The sequence below is a fragment of the Odontomachus brunneus genome, unplaced genomic scaffold (genome assembly GCF_010583005.1).
Source record: "Odontomachus brunneus isolate Ranch 3 - 2012 unplaced genomic scaffold, Obru_v1 Obru_scaffold_005, whole genome shotgun sequence".
Classification (NCBI taxonomy): domain Eukaryota; kingdom Metazoa; phylum Arthropoda; class Insecta; order Hymenoptera; family Formicidae; genus Odontomachus; species Odontomachus brunneus.
In genome coordinates this window covers 2,636,714-2,657,356 of record NW_022639455.1, presented here as the reverse complement: position 1 = coordinate 2,657,356, position 20,643 = coordinate 2,636,714, and the positions used below count along the sequence as shown (strand labels likewise).

General features: G+C 40.5%; 1 protein-coding gene across 11 annotated transcripts in view; it reads left to right on the top strand.

The window, feature by feature from the left end:
- LOC116850071 (flocculation protein FLO11-like) overlaps positions 1-20,643 on the top strand; it is an 80,820-nt gene that overhangs the window by 33,714 nt on the left and 26,463 nt on the right. For 9 of the 11 annotated variants that reach the window (XM_032827985.1, XM_032828003.1, XM_032827975.1 and 6 more), the window contains 4 exons: positions 4,375-4,434; positions 17,601-17,737; positions 17,991-18,267; positions 20,414-20,534. In XM_032827985.1, coding sequence (XP_032683876.1) covers positions 4,375-4,434; positions 17,601-17,737; positions 17,991-18,267; positions 20,414-20,534 — 595 coding nt within the window. The remainder of the gene's footprint in view (positions 1-4,374; positions 4,435-17,600; positions 17,738-17,990; positions 18,268-20,413; positions 20,535-20,643) is intronic. The other 2 variants (XM_032827931.1, XM_032827965.1) reach the window with 1 other exon arrangement.

The window sequence follows — 20,643 nt, the reverse complement described above, 5'->3', positions numbered from 1 at the left end:
AAAAAAAAAAAAAAAAAAAAAAAAAAATACAAAAGAGGAATAGACGCACGTACGACGATGCACGCTCTCGAAAACGTTCTACTCGCTGAACTACTTTCTTTTATGTTTGTTTCTTTACTTTTTTTTTTCTTACATTAGTTTTGTAAGGGTGTCCTTAGTGATCTCGTTTACTCGTGTTATATATACTACTCGTGTTATATCGTAAACGCACTCGCTCTTCACGTCACGTTTTTATCATCCCGTTCACTTCATAACACACGTAACATACACGTACACGTACCGCGTGCGATTCTCGTGCGATTCTCGTGCGATACACGTATGTGTGATGTGTTTTATCCCCTTTATATATATTTCATCCGTATATATATACACACACACACACACACACACACATATACATACCCACATTTATGATAAAGCTAAGTCTCTGTTTGTATATTTATCTGTCTGTTTGTTTGAAACGGTAACGCGATTGAGAACTGCTGAACGAAGTCTGTCTGGAAATCTTTAACGAGTAGATACGATATATATATACACATATATATCCTTCCACGGTTACATCATTACCGATAATAATCTCTATGGAACGACTACACCGGGTTATCAGTTATCGATCCTTGTTTAATTCCTCGTCGCGTTTTTAGCTAAGATTGGACTAGGCGATGACACGACGAGCTCCAACCGGGATGTTATACCCACCGCCGCACAGTGCTCAAAACAGCCGAAAACGTGGCCAAAATCCATCTTTTCATACTTTTTTTTAAATCATTATGATATTATTTTTTGTTAGTTTTAAGTTTTACTAAACTTCCCTAACGTTTTAGTCCAAAAGAACCCCATTTACGAAAGCTATAAGGGCACAAAGTTCATGAAAATAGGAAATCTCTTTATGATTTTCACCAGCCATAATCAGTGTCACAATTGTAATTCTGTTCACCGGGTTGTTTGTATCTAACACAACCAGATCTTTTCATTGTTATTTAGTAATATCATTTGTGCTTCTAAAAATACCATTAGTTATTTAATTGTCATTACAATTAATAGAAATAAACATTTCTTAAATACATCAAAATAGCATTATTGTATAAGATATAAATCTAATGAAATATTGCGATTCAAAGTCCCCGTCGTGAGTCGGCGCAATGAAGCAAACAGAATTTAAAACTACATTATATATAAAAAGAAATAAGAAAAAGTTTATCTGCGCTAAACTGCGACGGACTACTTTAATTACTGCATGAAGTTAACAGTTCGCTCCGAAACTGAAAATCGATATATATATATATATATATTCTGGATGTAATCTTTTAATATTTTTCATTCTTAGTCGAAGTTTATTTGAATATTATTGCTATAATAATCTTCTGAATGACTTATTTAGTAATAATTTATGAAATATTTATTAAACATATTTAATTTAATTTTTAATAATATTTTTAATAATTTTTAATTTTTAATAATGTTTTTCTAGTATAGTAAAAAATATTTTTTGCGGCCTAAAAGATCTATAACAAGAAAAGTAAGTTTTTCTAATTTCATGTCGCGAGATTTTTATCTGTCTGGTTTTTATAATTATGTCCTTTTCGATAAATTGGAACGGTTGACTCGACTTACGGTTTATTCGCTCACGACGCGACGGTCGTTCGCGTCTCCCGACGGAGACGAGGCGATCTGCGGGAGAAGAGAGAACTCGGGGATCCTTATTTTTCTTATACGCACCTAAAAACACACTCAAAGTGCAAAAAGATGTGCAAAATCCGACCGTGGTAATCTCCACGTGGTGCACATCGGGTAACGCTAATGCTATTACCGGCGGTAATAGCTTTTAATATACACTTAGAATTAATATTATACTAATTAATATTATACTAATTAATACTGTATTATATTAATTAAATTGCATAAGAATCATAAACAACTAAATTGAAGTTATAAACCACACGGAAAAAAAAGATTTGGTTGAATTAACCAAATATCTAGACATGTTTGGTTAAATAACCAAACATGTCTGGTTAGTCTACCAAAAATCTTGTTAACTTAAACAGAATTCGAGTTACTTCAATCGAAATTTCTGGATCGTTCATATTCGACCAGATATTTGGTTAATTCAACTCTTTTCCGTGCATGATTTAGAGTGATCTAAATAAGTACATAATTTTGACCACGTTTTCGGCTGTTTTGATTACTGTGCACCGTGTGTATTCGTATGTTCATAACGTGTCATCGCGTACCTACCCGTCTTCTCCTCTCCGTGTCGCGCGAATTTCTCACCTCAGCCTGTGTCTCTGTGCAAACGAGTTATAAAGTAGACATTTATCCCACACGGACCGATCTCGAGCGGACGGCTTTCTCTCTCTCTCTCTCTCTCTCTTGAGTACAAATGTCATCGAATCAGTGTAGATGTCCCGTCATTCCTCTCGCCATTTGCACGTGATTATGTCTGCTAGAACGCGATCCTCGTGGAAAGCCGAGTTAGGAGGCAGCTACGTGATTCGACAGAAGAGAAGATAAAAAAACGCGGTATCTTTAGCTCAGACATTTTTCCACGTCTTGATTGTGGACACAGAAATGAGAGAGAAACCTCTTTGTGGGATATGAAGTTCATTGCTGCGAAATAAAATTTACTCCCGCGAAGTAAAGCTTATTCCTGTGGAGAGACGGACTCTGCGCAAATAAATTTTCCAGCATTAATTTTTTTTCTCAATATAAATGAAGCAATCAGTGCGAAACATAACCGGTACGGGGCAAGCGTAGCGAAGCGATTTAATTTCAAGAGGTAGAAGGAATATATTCAGTGCCGAAAGATGAGAGGTCACGACAAGGGTCATTAAGTTTCCATCGGGAGAGAAGCTGGAATAGGAATTTCCTCGAGAATAGACTATTGCTCGGAATTTCCTATATGATTCGAGGAATCCGGGGAATTTGTTTGGGATCCGCAGGGCGCCTTTGTCGAGCGTAACACGGACGACAGCGAATAAGCAACGGCGAAAAGGCGGGCGCTTTTCTATTTTATTTTCCTCAAAGGGCCGCCGGTAAATACGAAATATATAGACGTGCGTTTTATTTCTTTCTCTCTCTCTCTCTCTCTCTCTCTCTCTCTTGACGAAAATAAAGGCGCAAATATTAGTAAATCCATCGCGCTCACATATGGCGACGCGTCCGCCGTCGGGAACGTCGCCACGCCGATCGTTGATCTGTCCAGGTAGTCGTCGGCTCGAATTTAATCGTCCGCGACCTCGTTTCGCCGCGAGAGGAAATTCTCCGCGAGAGCGATTCTCCGTGTAAGGCAATTTGGCCCAGGCGATGAATTCCGCGCCGTTGACTTTCCCATCTTGACGTCGCGCTTATACCTAGCGGCCCGAGGCAAGCCCGACCTCGTGGCCGATCGAATTCCTCCACTTCTCCTACCTCTCGTCATTTTTATTGCGGTAGACGTGCCGCTCTCGCGAGGAAGATCGGTATCGGTAATTATTTTCGTCGTTAATGCGATTCCCCGCGTCGATATCCCGTGGTCGAGACTGTACGAGACCAGTCACCGGCTTTTGAAACCAGAGTCCTTTGCCGTAAGGTGGAAATATCGACGTTTGGACACTAATCATGTTGGCACCCAACCCTGCACGGAAAAGAAAAAATATGGTGCCGAAAACATTTAGTTGTAAGCGACACACTGAGAGAAAAGATCTGATAAAAAATTAACAAATATTTCCGAATAAAATGCCGATAAATTTTTCAGGATCTCCGAGATTAGGATATCCGATTAAATTTAATCGAATACTTTCGATGATAATGACATTTCGTCGGATAAACCGATCAAAAAATTATGAACCAATATTTCTCATCGGATATTTCGGATACAAAAATTTGATTTATGCGCGAATCGACCATACTGTTTCTTCGGCGTGAGTATTCTTATTGTTTTGGTCTCTGAATACGAATATTTAAACTTTCAATATAGGGAGAACATATATACTTACATTGAGAAAGAATATGTACATATATCTTGCGTTAAAAGTTTAAATTTTCGCATTGAAAAGCCAAAACAGCAAGAATATCCAGAGTTAGGTAGCAGTGTTCAGACATCGGTACTGTCGCCTCAAAGAATAAGAGAAGAGTCCGGGATTTGGTGGTTCTTTGGTGAGTCGAGGGGAAGTGAGCCATGTCCTGTCGACGATTCTCCGCGGCGAAGACCACACACGCGCCTATATTCAGTCACGGCTGTTACACTTCGCGATCAGAAGCGTGTAATCTCGATCACGATGGGGAGAGTCGGTCGGTGAAAGACGCAGGTAGCGGGAGGAAAGTGATAGACGACGAAAAAGTAATAAGCGAGAGGAGAAAAGAGAGAACGGTGCCAGCTGCGAATTTTGATTGCAGCGAAGCAACCGAGCGCGAAGCTACAATCGGCCAAGTCAACCGAGGATGAGAACAGCGAAGGTAAGACGAACGATTGCGGAGCAACGCCCAAAATCTCTCTCATTCCGGGTTTGTTTTCGCTCACGTAACTCACCCCGGCGGAGAAACAACCCGGCCCCCGCTCTGCTCTGCCCGTACATATTAACCCGCCATTAGTTTGCTGGCTGACGAGAAAGAGCTTGTAGCTGAGTGTCAACTCCTTCACTGGGCGCAATATCGCAACGCTTTCAGTAGAATAGAACTCCAAGTCCAGCTTGTTCGAATCACTGTCGATACATGCGTCTCACTCCTACCTGCAGTCAAGTGCATTCTAAACGCGCGTGCAATGACGATTTGCGAAATGGCTTGTGCGAAATGGCTTCCCTTGACATATTTCAAAACGTACCATTCGACACTCAGTTGAAAAACTGTCTTGCGAGAATCAAGGAATCAAGTGCTACCACCCGGAAAAGTATCCGGACATTTTTGTTTTGGTCTTTATAAATTTCCAATGTGTGTGTGTGTGTGTGTGTGTGTGTGTGTGTAAAACATATGTATATATATATGTTATATTGAAAGTTTAAATATGTTAGTGTTTAAAGACCAAAACAATAAGAAAGTCTAGATACGTGTGCGGCAATTGGCGTAACTTAAACAGACTCTGAAGAAAACAACAAACAAACAATGCCAACAAGACCTAGCGTAAATTTTGGTGCGAAATTGTGTATAAGTTACGTATTCTATAATATTATACATAAGATAAATCAAGATCAAGATATTTATTATTACAGACTTTTTAGCTTTTCAGTCTAGTTCAAGGAAAGACGCGTCTACAATAATATCTCAGTCTTGGTTTATTATGAAATGATATATCAAGTATGATATGTATACAATCTCGCCCCAAGATCTGTGCTAGCTTTTACTTGCTCTGTTTGTTTGTTGTTTCAATTAGTGTACTCTTCCATCTTGTTCAAGAGTAAATTCTCTCCCTCACTGGACGTCGGCTGCGTTTCGAAGTGCGTGGTAAAAAATCATTCGAAACCGTTTCGCAAACGAGTATACATTTTTTATGTATATTACACATTTGCTGACATTTCCAAGTATATATATATATATATATATATATATATATATATATATATATAAAATCGAGGACATGTAGTCGCGCAGACATCATTAGTCTTGCGATAGTTTTATTGGCTGCTCAGAGGATGGAAACAGTGAAAGGGTTGATTAAAAGCGTTCGGTTGTTGCGAGAGTTCTCTCGGGCTTTGCGTAATTACATATCCTTGGAAAGAGGAGGAAAGGAGAGAAGAAGGAAAAAGAAGAAAAAGCAGTCGTGAGAGTTCGAGGAGGTGAAAGGATATATTTGAACTCTTCCGCGCAACGAACGATCTAAATATTTGAGGACTCCGAGAACACAAAGTTCCTTTCAATTCCGCGTGGAAGTTTCATCCCTCTTAACGTAAAAACCGACGGAGAGAACTCTTCGGGACAATGCGATTCGCGATTGATTGCTAGTAGATCATCCCTTACTGACAAATCGTACGCCTCTCTGCAGATCGCCCTCTTTCTCCTCCCCCTCCCCCTTCTGCCTCTGCCCTCCACACATACATACACACACAAACACACATACATACCACACTTGTTTTCGTTTCTTTCTCCTTTTGTCTCGACGCTCGCATTTGCATAGAACGCGCGATGGCTTCCGGCGTCGATGTCCTCTCGCGCATTCGCAGGAATAGAGAGCCGCGTCTATATACGTCTCCTTCTTCGACTCCGTGGATAAATCATCGCCGTCGACGGCCGCTCGCGGAATCGACCGGTGTTTGTTACGTGCGCGCGACCGGAAAAAAGTCAACGTTCGCGAAAAATCGCGCATCATTGGCGCTCGTAGCGATTCTCACCGCGGCATGCACGCCGCTCGAGTGCATTCGGCCGCGGGACCGCTCGAGTGCTGCTGGCGGACCCTCGCAAATCATCGGCGCTATCTCGTTCTCGCATCTGCGTCGAAATATCTCTATCTTCTAACCGACTTGTCCGATACACAGGATGGCGCACGATATATACATTTATATATATATATATATATGTATATATGTATGTATATATATACATATACACACGTAAATATATATATATATATATATATATATATATATATATATATGTATATATATGTGTGTGTGTGTGATATACGGTGCTGTCTCGCATATTTACCTGCACGAAAGTTACCGAGCGCTTGGCCCATAGATACATGTATCCTCCCCTTGGACTTCAGGCCGATTGTAGTAGCGATTAATCGTTGCAATTGAATCATGCATACGAATAGGATATACGACGGCAATATGGCGAGTCGCTGAATATCTGTAATATCATACCACTTTCGGCATTCAGTAACCGATAGCAGGCCCGATATCGAGATTATTCGTGGGAACGGAAGCGCGCGAAACTGACCGTCCCGCAAATGTGTTGTACGATACAAGTGCGATTATATCTGTGACACATTTTGCTGCATCGCGAACTTGTCTCTCCCTCTCTCTCTCTCTCTCTCTCTTTCTCTCTCTCTCGATAGTAGGATAGTGAAATATACGATAATATTGTCATGTTTATTAAATAAGTAAACGCGAAAGCATAATATTTCTTTTGGAAGATGAATGCAGAATTGTCGCACTCGCCTACATCGCATTTAAACATAGACTTACAGGTCGAGTAACGGAAAAAAAAGCCTAAGCAAGGATTTATTTGAACTGACTCCAAGAGCATCATGCGAAATATTAAAGAGAATTAATAATATCAGATATTTATCAACTAATAATTACGTGACGCTATTGAAGAATAATGACGATTTATTCGGTGCTCGTGTAGCGAAAAAGTGATCCGATCGCGGGGAGATAAATGCGCAGCGCGGTACGTAACTAGCTTGTCGCAATTGCCCTAATTAGCTCTACTCCCAGTTCATTCCTCGGATGCATGATTCAATTAGATCGCCGCAAAGAAACTTCACCGCTTCTTCTGCCCGAATTCTTCCAAGTATCGCCCCCAGCTCGTGATTAGTCGACGATTAATCGTCACCGCAATCGGAGGGAGGTCAGTGCGCGATCGGAAATCTTCATCGCGCACCCGTCCGCCCGTCAGAATTCTTTTTGGGAAATGCGAATTTTCCTCTTTTCTTCCTTTCTATCAACAATTCTATCCTTTACAATATCTTTTACGTCGGTCGAGCGACGAGGCCCTCGAAAATTTACGATTCGTTCCGAGACGTCACGGCTCAAGAGCAAAAATACGGAATTTGTCAGTCAATGTCGCGAGTCGCGACCCACTTCACCGAGAGCGACGATCGCATATGCTATTCTCAAGGCGAATGTTATACCTGGCCACGCTGTTCGACACGCTTCCCCGACAGCGAGCGTCGATTTTCCGAATGTGTATTCCGCAGAGTGTATTCCGCAGAGTGGAAAGATCCAACACGGAAAAAAAAGGTTTGAATTAACCAAATATCTGGTCGAATATGAACGATGCAGAAATTCCGATTGAAGTAATCCGAATTCTGTTTAAGTCAACCAAAAATCTTGTTAACTTAAACAGAATTCAGGTTACTTCAATCGAAATTTCTGGATCGTTCATATTCGACCAGATATTTGATTAATTCAACCAAACCTTTTTTTCCGTGAAGATAATGGTCTTAATTATGGGTCATTTAAAATTAGAGTAGGCTTTCAGTCATTTACACAAATTCGAAGATCGAACATTAAAACTGTTGACACCAGTATAGACAACTGACATCATAGTTGCACAACAAAATTATTAGATTTTGAATATTATAAATTGTTTATTGTAAATCGTTAAAAAAATAATTAAAAATATTTATGTTTCAAATTATGGATCGGCAAATATTACATGCTCGTATAACGGTACCTAATATACGATACCTTAATTAGATACCTTAATTAGAATTCTCTTTTAATTAGGTATACGATACCTAATTTTATATTAATAACGTCCATATTGACGTTTAGTCTATATAGAATATTGATATACGTGGTTATGCGAAAGGTGCGTGGCCTCAGGCCGGTTCTACATTAGTTGCAAATCGCAAGATCGTAAGAAAATTTACCAATCACGGTCGATCGTTCTTTTTACAACCAAAGAAGAATTGACTGTGATTGGTAAATTTTCTTGCGACCTTGAGACTCTAACTAATGTAGAACGACTCTAATACAGAGATAGCGTGAGTTTGGCTTTATCTTTCTTGCAGTATTTCATCGTACTCATACACTGTCCTCCTCTTCAGCTGTACACACTGAGAGAAAAATTACCTTAAAATCAACAAATATTTCTTTGGTGGCTGCCATTAACATATTTATTTAAATCTAAATTCTTTTTATTTAAATCAAATATTGTTTATCTGATTTAAGTAAATAATATTTGGTTTAAATAAAGAGAATTTAGATTTAAATAAATATGTTAATGGCATCCATCAAAGAAATATTTGTTGATTTTAAGGTAATTTTTCCCTCAGTGCACATCTATCCCTTTATCTTCCTTCTATCCGATCTCTTCACTGCTCTCTTATTTCTTCTTTATCCTCCTTCTTCTCCCAATTTTCTTCCATATCTTGTTAGTTTCATTACTCCACTTCCTATTGACTCCAAGTGAACTGAAGTGATTCATCTACCTTTTTCTTCGCTTCCTATATATTCCCTTTAACTCACATCACCGAGAAGTTTTCCATATTCTATAACCTTCCTCTTATTCTTACACCTCATCGTTTTTACTTGCACAGCACCTATCCCACCAATCCTTGTGTCATCCTTCTTCCGTATATCTCTATTTTATTTCCTTACCCTTATCTAACAACCAAAACTTTTCTCTTCATTTCTTGTATCCTCTTCTTTCTCAATTTCTTATGTATTTCTGTCTTCTATTACTATCTATTACATATTTCCTTTGTATTATCATAATAATTTCAGCTTACCTGCATTACTTACATTATACTAATGTGCTCGTTTCGAATATTAAGTTGTGGCGTCATTGTGATACAAATATATTTTGTTTTACTTTAACTTACTGCATCAGTTCAGACAGTTCAGTTAAAAGGAACAGGCTTGAAGACTTGGCCAAATTCGCGTTAGTTCTGTATCAGGTCACGTACTTTTCGAACGTATCACGTATGTGGCACAATCTGCTGGTGGCTTCACAAATTTACAGAATAGTTGAAGCATTTGATATCCTATACATACTTTTCTTAAATATTAAGAACGTCTGTGAATACAATTCTAGAATATAATTGTAAAAAAAACTAAGGAATATAAAAGAAGTTTTTCCCGTGTGTTTTCATCGTATAATGTGTACCTTTTTAATAAAAGCACTAGCAAACTAAGTTTGACACGAAACTGGAGCTCGACCCGCAATTGGGACTGTTACTTAATTTACGACAGTTCTCGGGAGTGAGCCAGAACGACTCGTCGTTTACACAGGAATTGCGCGAATCAAGGGAGAAACGAGAGCCTTTGTTCGGGGCCGCCGCAGCTCGCCGTAGCGAAACGCAGGTGCGATTGCCGTGGTGGACAAGACGATAATAAAAAGGTCGCGCTGATACGACCAAAGAGAATAACGATCGCTACGTAGTTCGATGGTAATCGAGGAAATACGCTTGCGCGCCTGTGTGCGCTCGTGTCAGCCGCGACACGCTCACAAGATCCAATTGAAATGCCGCACATGTCGCGATAACACTAAATTACCTCGACCAGTGCCATTAGCATTAATTGTCGAGTGTTGAACCGCGTGTCATAATTCGCGCGCGAGGGCGCGTGGGCGGTAATACTCACGTCGTACGTGCGAGTAATGCTCGCAAAGAAGCTTCCTTTCCGATTTCTTTTTCTCTCGGCGCGCCATAGACGTGAGTTTTTAATCCGTCCTTGATTAACGTGCCACGATCGATCGTTCTAATGGGGATTACCGCGCGACTGTGCTTTTACGATTTTATTTCAGCTGATCAGCGCGACTCTGGATACTCCCAATTAAAGGAATATGGCCTACATATCTGTATGTAAAAGTGATAAATACAGTCCGCGATTGACGTCAAAATGTAACGTCGAATTGAATATTCCAGAGACTTTTTTATACGACACAGTCATTTTACTCGAAAATTTGATGTATTTTACTAAAAAAAAATTGCTGTGTTTGTAATGAAATTTACTGTATTTCTTGCACAGAGAAAAAAGTATCTAGAAAATAAGAAATATTCACATTCGATGGGTACTAATGTGACATATTTACTTCGTACTAATATATATTTCTTTATATTGAGAAAAAATTATTTTCAGATAAGAAAATATATATGTTCTTAAAGCGCTCGTTGTCTTTCACGAAAATAATTGTTTATTTTTGAGCAAAAGAGTTTATATTTCAGCTCGCCGAATAAACGTTATTTATTTCGTTTCTAGTTAGATTAACGTTAGATATTTTGTTTCTCGGTGTGGTAAAATAGACCTTATTGACAGTCTACTCGTGCGCTATTAAAGAACTGCATTGCATAGCAAAATTTGTGATTATTATGAAAGCAGAAACTGTAATATTCTTTCCGTGTGGTGTGCCGAATATTCAGAATATAATTCTTAATCGTGTTTCCGGTGAACGGTTAGTTGCATCTGATATCGCGTCGTGCTTTACCAGAGCTTCCGGCAAAAATGCCGCGCGATATCCGTTCGCCAAATGTTCCTCCCCTCCCCCTCTATTTCTCTATCTATCTATTTCTCTCTCTCTCTCTCTCTCTCTCTCTCTCTCTCTCTCTCTCTCTCTCGCTTCAATATCGCATCCGAAGTTGTTTGAGAGTCGTTCGTCCGATCGCTTATCGTGCGACAGAACGCGAGCGCAGCAGCTGAGCGATAATTGATTCGCACTCGGCGAATTGAGGCGTAAGAGAGAGGCTTTATTGAGACCGCGGGCTTATCATTCGACGTCGACCGTTGATAGGGTACGGAAATCCCGGTTCCCCTGCTCCCCTCCTTGCCACAGTCGATAGCATCCCGTACAAAAGTACACGCCGACATCGGCGCATCGGTGCGCCGCGGATGGCAAGAGGATCAGGCTGCGGGATCGTGCCGCGCGGATTTTTCATATTTCGTGCAGGCGAGAACGCGAGTCCGATTCGCGCGTTTGAGGTAGTTGCTTCACAAACCGATCTTTTCTCATTTTGACAGTCCACGTTGATCGATATGCGATCGACATCGTGTGCGCAATTAGAAAAAGATCGACCACGTCGCAACTGACAAAGTAAATCTACCCAAAAGTTACACTCCGATTTCTTTCTAATTTGGTACAAATGTAGAAGTACAAAAAATATTTAGGTCATATTTTTTCACTTTGGTTCGCTTTGAGTTTCACGGATAATTTATAGCTTTTTAGTGTTCTCACTCCTATCATCAACAAGTGCAACAAAAATGCATAAGAAATAAAATTGAATACAAGATATAGACATTTTTGATTTGCTGATTATGAATATGAAGTCAAATGTATAAAATTATTTGTATAAATAATAAAATGTTTAAACAAAACATGTAAAAAGTTAAAAAAATTATTTATACAAATACTTTCGCGGTTTGGCCGAGATTTGAACCATTTTTTACTAATTTAACACAGATTTGAGATATTTTGGAATCTCAGTTAAAGAAATTTAGAATGGTTCGTATCTCAGTTATGCCGATTTTGTTAAAATTTTAATTAAATTTGTAGGATTTCTCTCTCTTTCTCTTTCTCGGTTGGCCCGAGATTTAAACCATTTTTGACTAATTTAGCACAGATTTAAAATATTTTGGTTGGAATCTCGGCTAAAGAAATTTGTCAAATGTGTAAAATTATTTGTATAAATAATAAAATGTTTAAACAAAACATGTGAAAAGTTAAAAAAAATTATTTATACGAATGATTTCTTGGTTTGGTCGAGATTCAAATCATTTTTGACTAATTTAACACAGATTTGAAATATTTCAGTTGGAATCTCGGCTAAAGAAATTTAAAATGGTACGTGTTTCAGCTCTGCCGATTTTGTTAAAATTTTAATTAAAATTGCCGAATTCCCTCGGTTTGGCCAAGATTCAAACCATTTTTGACTAATTTAGCATAGATTTGAAATATTTCGATTGGAATCTCGGCTAAAAAAATTTAGAATGGTTCGTGTCTCAGGTATGCCGATTTTGTGAAAATTATTTAACTACATCTTATATTCAATTTTATTTCTTATGCATTTTTGTTGTACTTGTTGATAATAGGAGTGAGAAACTAAAAAAACTATAAACTGCCCGTGAAACTCAAAGTGGACCAAAATGAAAAACCAAATCACTTTTACAACTTTAATGAGAAACAAGAAGGCGATAACAGAGACTTCTAAAGTAACTTGTAAAGATATAAAAAAATTACAAGAGCGTCTAGTTTTCAAAAAATTGATACATAAAGTACACAATTGTGGTAACGTACTACAGCTAGCTTGTAATGATTTCGTGACACTTTATATTTATCTTTGGTGCCTTTTGATTAAATAATCTTCTTAAAGATAGGATGTTTTAAGTCATCTCAAGAATCTACAATTAATATGTAAAAATGCAAGGAATACGGTAAAATAGGAAATGGAAAAATCTAACGTCGTGGTTGGTCCAATAGCGTGCATGAGTGTGCGTCTATCGATGCGTATGATTCATTTACAAACGTATGCCTAACAACACGGGCAGTCCCAGCCAAAAGTGTCAAGTACGTCAGAACGTGTAAAACGATTGTTTCTTTGCAGATCCTTAAACATTATGTAAGTTTGCTCGATATTCTCTTGCTATAACGTATCGAAGCGCTTAACTCGTATTTATAAACAGATTCAGCACAGATCCGTAGAGCTTCTTCGTGTGTTACATATTAACCCATTACTTAGCACAACTTTCTAGCAATATCGTCGCGAAACAACTACCTTAACGATGAATCTCTGTGGGCGAAATAACTGGCTCGAAAAGACAAATAAAGGACAACTCGTTCGTTTTACCGATGCGGGAACGAGAGCGATCGTGTTTTTGGAATTCTGTCGCGAGGACGAGAACAACTGTCGCGCCCGCATCCCGCATCCTCGACGTGGCGCGTTCGTCTAGAATTTTAATCCGTATGAGATGAGACTCGCTCGTTAACGAGAAAATTTCGTTCGGATCTCGATAAACGGGACATTTATCGAACTCTGTGTTTCTTTCTCTCTCTCTTGACTCAATAATTTTTCATAGCAGGTCTGTATTTCATTGGTAATGCTAATTAATTAACCGCCGCGCGAATTCGAAGAATTATCCTGCGGGGAAAAAATCAGTTCTGCAAATTCATACGTCATGCGGATCGCGGAACTTTGGCGAGCACGATATTTCATCGAATTAAAAGGGGAATCTGATTTATAGAGCTAAAATATCGAATTTTCAAAAGTTGTCTTAATCGATAGTAGTACTATCTTAGAATATACTCTTAAAGTTTTAGGCCGAAATTAAAAGTACTTTTCGAGTTACAGCTTGAAGATTATGCGTCGAACATTGAATGCAGGCATGAAAATTGTCGAAATTGCTTCTTTTATTGCCGTCTTTATTATGTGTCTTCAATGAAGGATATAGCAGTATATTGAAGATGATGAATATGTTAGATATTAGAATTGGGTTGCAAGCTCAAAATTTTGCCCATTCATACGACGAACAGTGACTTGTGAGGCAGCGGCGCCGCAGCCTAAGCAACTCAAAAAAAGTTCGAACAACGCGTAGAATGGAATTAACGGTTTAGAATGTGTGTTCTATGAAGAAGCTGAAGGATTATTATATCGCGGATTTGGTATCGCAGATTAGATCTGTGACTGCTACAAATGATACTTTTGTGTTCCGCAACTTTAAACGCGATTTTCTTGTACTGTTTCTAGGCTTGTTTTGTAGCTGATTAGTTCCTTTTTTAGATGCGCCTAAATGTTTTTGAAAAACGTTACATTAGACTAATTTTTTTGTAACCCAAAGTCGAAATTTTTTTATAAAAATCGTAACTTTTCTTTCAAAGTCGTTGAAAGTTATCAATTTTTGCTTTTCTTGTAAAATTTTTGGTTCAACTAGAAAGTAATTACGTACAATTAACAAAAATAATTGTTTTTTTTGTCTGAGATAAAAATTACAATCGTTACAGTGTACACAGTGGAACAACTGCAGCAGTTTGCTCACTTGGCTCCATTTTTTTAACAAATAATCAATATCTTTTTATGAAAAAATTATTTCATAGAGATAAAATATGTAATAAAACACCCCTAAAATTTGAAAGTGATTGGTTTTATTCTAGCTGAGAAAAAAATTTCTAAAAATCATACATTCTTCTATCTCCTGAACCAGGTTCCATTTTTTAAACAAATAATCAATATCTTTTTATGAAAAAATTATTTCATAGAGATAAAATATGTAATAAAACACCCCTAAAATTTGAAAGTGATTGGTTTTATTCTAGCTGAGAAAAAAATGTCTAAAAGTCATACATTCTTCTATCTCCTAAACCAGGTTCCCCCCTTGGCTCCATTTTTTAAACAAATAATCAATATCTTTTTATGAAAAAATTATTTCATAGAGATAAAATATGTAATAAAACACTCCTAAAATTTGAAAGTGATTGGTTTTATTCTAGCTTCTAAAAGTCATACATTTCAAAGTCAAAATTTCTAAAAGTCATACATTCTTCCTAAGCCAGGTTCCCCCCTTAACGAGACACGTGGATCCTCTGCGTTTTAACGACCTCGATCTCCGAGGTCGACGGGGCCATCGCTTACGATAAAAGGAAAATCAGCGAGTCTTCTCTCCGCGGACTGTTTCGCGAATCTCGCGCGCGATACAGTGAGACGTCGTGTACTCGCCGGCGGTTAAAACGGCACTGAGCATCGCTACGCCTACGTAATGACGTATACGACTCGCGTACTCGCATCGATCCCACGTATGCACCTCGCTGCCGTCGGCAGCGAACCGTAAAAATAGCGCGGCTAAACGCGGAGAATCGTCTCCGCGACGTGGTTAAACGGAAATAACGCGCCGCGCTTGATTTGTACACAATACCGCGCGCCCGTCTTTCACGGGCGACCTGTTTCGCCGTTTTCCGAAAAATATCGACGCTATCAGTCGCGTCGCGACGGCGGCCCCGCCTCGGGAAATCTGCGCGCGGAAGGTCGGCCCGCGGCTGAGATTCCAGATACCGATCGTGCGTATCTTCTCCTCGGGCTCGTGAAAAGTGGAAAGTTTCGCGCGAGAATGCCCGCACCTCGATTGTTCGGGAAGTTACATGATCGCCAAAGTCGTCGAGTTCGCGTGAAACTTTTCACGTTTCCGCCTTTAAGAGGAAGTTAACACCGCTTTGCCATCCCGAAGCGAGAAAAAATGTAAAGCACTACACGCGAATCTCCGCGAGATTGCCGTGACGTGGAACGTCTCAACGTTCGAGCCAGCGACTCGAACAACGAATTCGAACGGAGGATCTCACCTAGGATCACCTATCCAGATAGCACAAATGTCCAAAATCAAGTTATAAGACGTCTTTAAGACATCTTTAAGATAATACCTTATAAACTTGTCTTAAAGATGTCTTAAAGATGTTTTAAAGACGTCTTATGACCCGATTTTGGACATCGTGTCGCTGGGTAGGCACACAACATAACGCGATAGCCTTAACATTTAGCAGCAATCTGCTTCCAAACGAATTTCTCGATTGCGCGCGAAACGTGTCTACGTATTTGTGCAGCGTAATTCCTGATTATTTCCTGGAAGCGGCCCCGTAGGAATAATCAACATTTATGATGCACGAGTGTGTACACACATTGCGCGTAATTGAGAAATTCGTTTGGAACTGGATTCAGTAAATGTTAATAAGGTCTATTGTGCCGGATCGTGTACGTACGCTGCGAGAAAGCGCGTGAAGATTTATGTGTGGGATAGGAAGTTTATTTCTGTGAAGTAAAATTTATCTGTGTGAATAAACTTTATATTCCACAAATGAACGTTCAAGCATTCTTCTCTCAGTGTGCGATGAGAGAAGGAATATTCAAGAGTTAACGAATATTTATTCGCGATGGGTACTTGCAACGTACACCGAGAAAAAAACTGGAAAATTTATCTGTGTGGGACATAAAGTTTATTTTTCTGCGACTTTATATCCCGCAAATAAATTTTCAAACATTTTTTTTCTCAACATTTATTCATATTAATAGTGAAGTATCATATTAATGTGAAGCATTTTTCGAATAAGAAAGCATTGGTGAAACCATAATTGCTTTCTCTGACAGTAATTTTTTATTCTATTAAAATGTTTTGCTCTATTTAAATGAAAGAATTGAAGCAAACATATAATTACTACCCAACGAATAAATATTTCTTATCTTTTAGATGTTTTTTCTCTCGCAGAGTGTAGTAGACTCAATCGACGAGAAAGAGAGAGAACAGCCAGGATATACAGTTAATGGGAACATCATTCTTCTCTCTTTCTCTGTGTGTCTCCGTGACTCTCGATCATTATCGCTTGCTCGCTCGTGTTACACCCGCTTTTCCGAGAGCTTTCCCCGCATGGCGCTTGTCAGAGTTGCCTCCCGATTTTAGCACCGAGAGACCGAATGTAAGTCTCTCTTACGCACACATAGAAGTCATATTATTCCGACATAAACATCCCCGCTTACGAATTCTCCAGCAATCTCTCGCGATTTTCTCGTTGTGCTTTTTTTGTCGTAGTAAGTGTAGCGGCTTCCGTGTCTGTTTTGCTTGCGATCACGCTTGGGAAGTCAGTCGGAACTTCACGGTGTCCCGATCGTTGGAATTGTTTTCTGTCACCCAGACGGACTTGCATAATAAGGTATATCCGTAATTGTCAACTCTCGCGAATTGCAAGTGGTAGATGTTAAGAGAAAATGAGACATTAATTCGCGACTCTCGTTCCGATGTCAGTAAATTTAATGAACTGTCCGAGGCGCGCGCGCGGAATGAGGACAAGAAAAAAAGAGAAAAGATCTCGCACAAACTCTGTGTTACGTAAAGAATGTGATCCGGAACGAAAAGCTCACAGACTTCGAGACGTTTCAACGATCACACGCATTTGTATATGATCGAGAGACCGGACGAAGCGATGACGTGTCGAAGTTAGCTTCGAGAGGGGCGAGGAGGACGACTGCTTTGATGACCACGTGAATCTTGCAGGGCCGACTCTGGAGCCACCGTTACCCAGGCGAAAGAAATATCCGGAGCTCGCTTACAAGACACACGAATTCATCACCGCGGCGGACGGCGGTGGCATCGATGCCGTCGACTCGAACGTCGTAGCTGACAAAGTCCGGGTATGAGTCGATGATCCTTCCATCTAGACACGATCGATAAGTGCGCGCGTAAATGTGCTAGCTAGCTCTCGGTTGTTGACGAAAAACCGCGAACCGTGAACAACACCTCCATCGACTTGTGTCGGTTGACACGCGCTACACGCGTTGATACAATTAAAAGCGCGAAGGTAGACACACACACTCTCTCTCTCTTGTCGCCTCCGAAAAGCGATCGGCCGGGATCTCGAGACTGAAATTTCGACTCTCACCGCAGGAGGTTACAGCGACATCGGCACTGCCACCGAGTCAGCTCAGCAAGGCGATATCTCGTATCAGCACCGAGTACCGGCTGCAGTTCGCCTGGCCTAGGAGACCGCAGCTGACAAATGGGGAGACTCTGGCGCCGGTTCCTGCGGCGGGTGGTCCTACGGGCACCGCGGGCCCGCCCAGGAAGTCTCTCAGCATGGGAGCCCTTAAGCAGGGCATGGCGCCCAGTGGACCTGCTCCGGTTCACAAGAAGCGGCCCGGCGACTTCGATCACAAGCGCGATGGTATTGTTTCAGCGTGATAATTCACTTTCGAGCTATACCCAAGGATGCCGATTCAATAAGGCCCGATCTATTAGGTCTGTACAACTTTGCTTCCGCCGTTTTTTTTCCGAAATTCGAGGCTTTATTGTAAAAAACTGGTTATACATTTATGATTCAAAGTATTGTCCATCGCTGGCCACTACTTTCTCCCATCTTTCGGGCAGCGTACGAATCCCGCGTCGCAAAAATTGGTCATCTTTTGAGGCGATCCACGAATCGATCCAATTTTTTACTTCTTCATAAGACCGGAAGTGCTGGTCAGCCAGGTCGTGTGCAATTGATCGAAACAAGTGATAGTCAGAGAGAGCAACGTCTGGAGAATACAGCGGGTGGGGTAGGACTTCTCATTTCAATGTTTCCAAGTATGTCTTGACCACTTTCGCAACATGGGGTCGAGCATTGTCATGCTGCAAAATCACTTTATCGTGTCTCTCGTTGTATTGCGGCCGTTTGTCTTTCAATGCTCGGCTTAAACGCGTCAATTGCGTTTGATACCGATCGCCTGTGATTGTTTCAGTTGGTTTTAACAGCTCATAATACACTACGCCGAGCTGGTCTCACCAAATACAGAACATGACCTTGGAGCCGTGAATATTCGGTTTGGCCGTCGACGTGGAAGCATGGCCGGGAACTCCCCATGATTTTCTGCGCTTGGGGTTATCGTAATGAACCCATTTTTCGTCCCCAGTCACAATGCGATGCAGAAATCCCTTCCGTCTTTGCCTTTCAAGCAGCTGTTCACAAGCAAACAAACGCCGTTCAACATCTCTCGGCTTCAATTCGTACGGCACCCAATTTCCTTGCTTCTGAATCATTCCCATGGCTTTGAGGTGTTTTGAAATGGCTTGTTGAGTCACTCCCAATGATCGTGCCAATTCTTCTTGATTTTGACACGAGTCTTGATCAAGTAATGCCTCCAATTCTGCATCTTCGAAAACCTTCTCTCTTCCACCGCTATGCCGGTCTTCGACGTCAAAATCATCGTTCTTGAAGCGTTGAAATCACTCACGACACGTTCTTTCACTAATAGCGGCCTCACCATAAGTATTTGAGAGCATTCGGTGAGCCTCAGCTGCAGATTTCTTCATATTGAAGCAGAAAATTAAAATCTCCCGCAAATGACGAGAATTTGGCTCGTAAACTGACATTTTCAATCGAGAATAACTTTATGATGCAGACACAAATCGACTAATGTTTCTATGGGGTTATGTTGACAGATGCCCAAGTTTATTGCATGACGTCTATGATCTATTTATTTCGACCATCACTTACCGCTAAAGCCATCTATAGGAAAACGGCGGAAGCGAAGTTGTACACCTAATACAATAGATGGAGTAAGGAGTAGGAGTAGGAGTAAGACGAAATGGAAATAATTATTTCGCTTACTCCCTTAAAAGTTTGCCTGTATACATCACATGGAGTAAGCCTGAATTAAGTAGTAAGAGCTGAAGTAAGGAGCTGGAGTAAGCGAAATAAATTATTTCCATTTCGTCTTACTCCTACTCCTACTCCTTACTCCATCTATTGTAGGGCTGCGTTCGGAAACGTCACTCGAGTACTCTTCCTCTCTTTTTATCTCACTCTTGTATCTCGCTCACTCCAACGTAACGGGTACACTTGGGTGACGTTTCCGAACGCAGTCTAGATTGAGCCTTACATTTGCAGCACGCTGACAGTGCGTAGAAGGGATGGCTTCCATGTATGCCCTGTTCGCGTGCGCCTCTCATTTCGGCTGAAGTGTGGCTGAAGTAAGAGGCTGAAGTAAGAACTGAATCGCATCCCTGGCTATACCTCAAAAAATATCATCTCACTCCTGGAATAAGCGGAACTCTCTTATGCAGCGTGTCTGACGACACATATAAATAAGTCTCGCGTGTGTGTGTAAATTAGGTCAGACTAAATAAACAATTTCTCTGCCACTTTGCGAACAGCTAAGAACTAGATGAATTCCCTTTCGATGAAAGTTTTCACTTGAAATATGGAATTACGGGAAAAAGTACTGATTAGAGTTTTCTTTTCTGGGTAATTTTAACGGAAATACTGTGCGCGTACGATCTCGGCCGGTCGCATTATTCAAAGTACGTCCCCTGGGGGCATTTTTTCGCAGGGGTCCAAGCGTCCGAACTGGAACCACTGGTGGGCGGCACTGGGACCGACACGATCGACGGCACGGTACCAGAGGGCGACGAGCGCGAGGAGGATCTGTCGGATTTGAAAATATCTTTCAGGTCAGATCGCCAGCCCGGGGGCGCAGTGGGCATGGTTTCTCGCGTGAAAGACCAAAAAGAAACGAAAAGAAAAATCGAGAATTCGGTATCCCCGCGTAGGGGAGGGGGG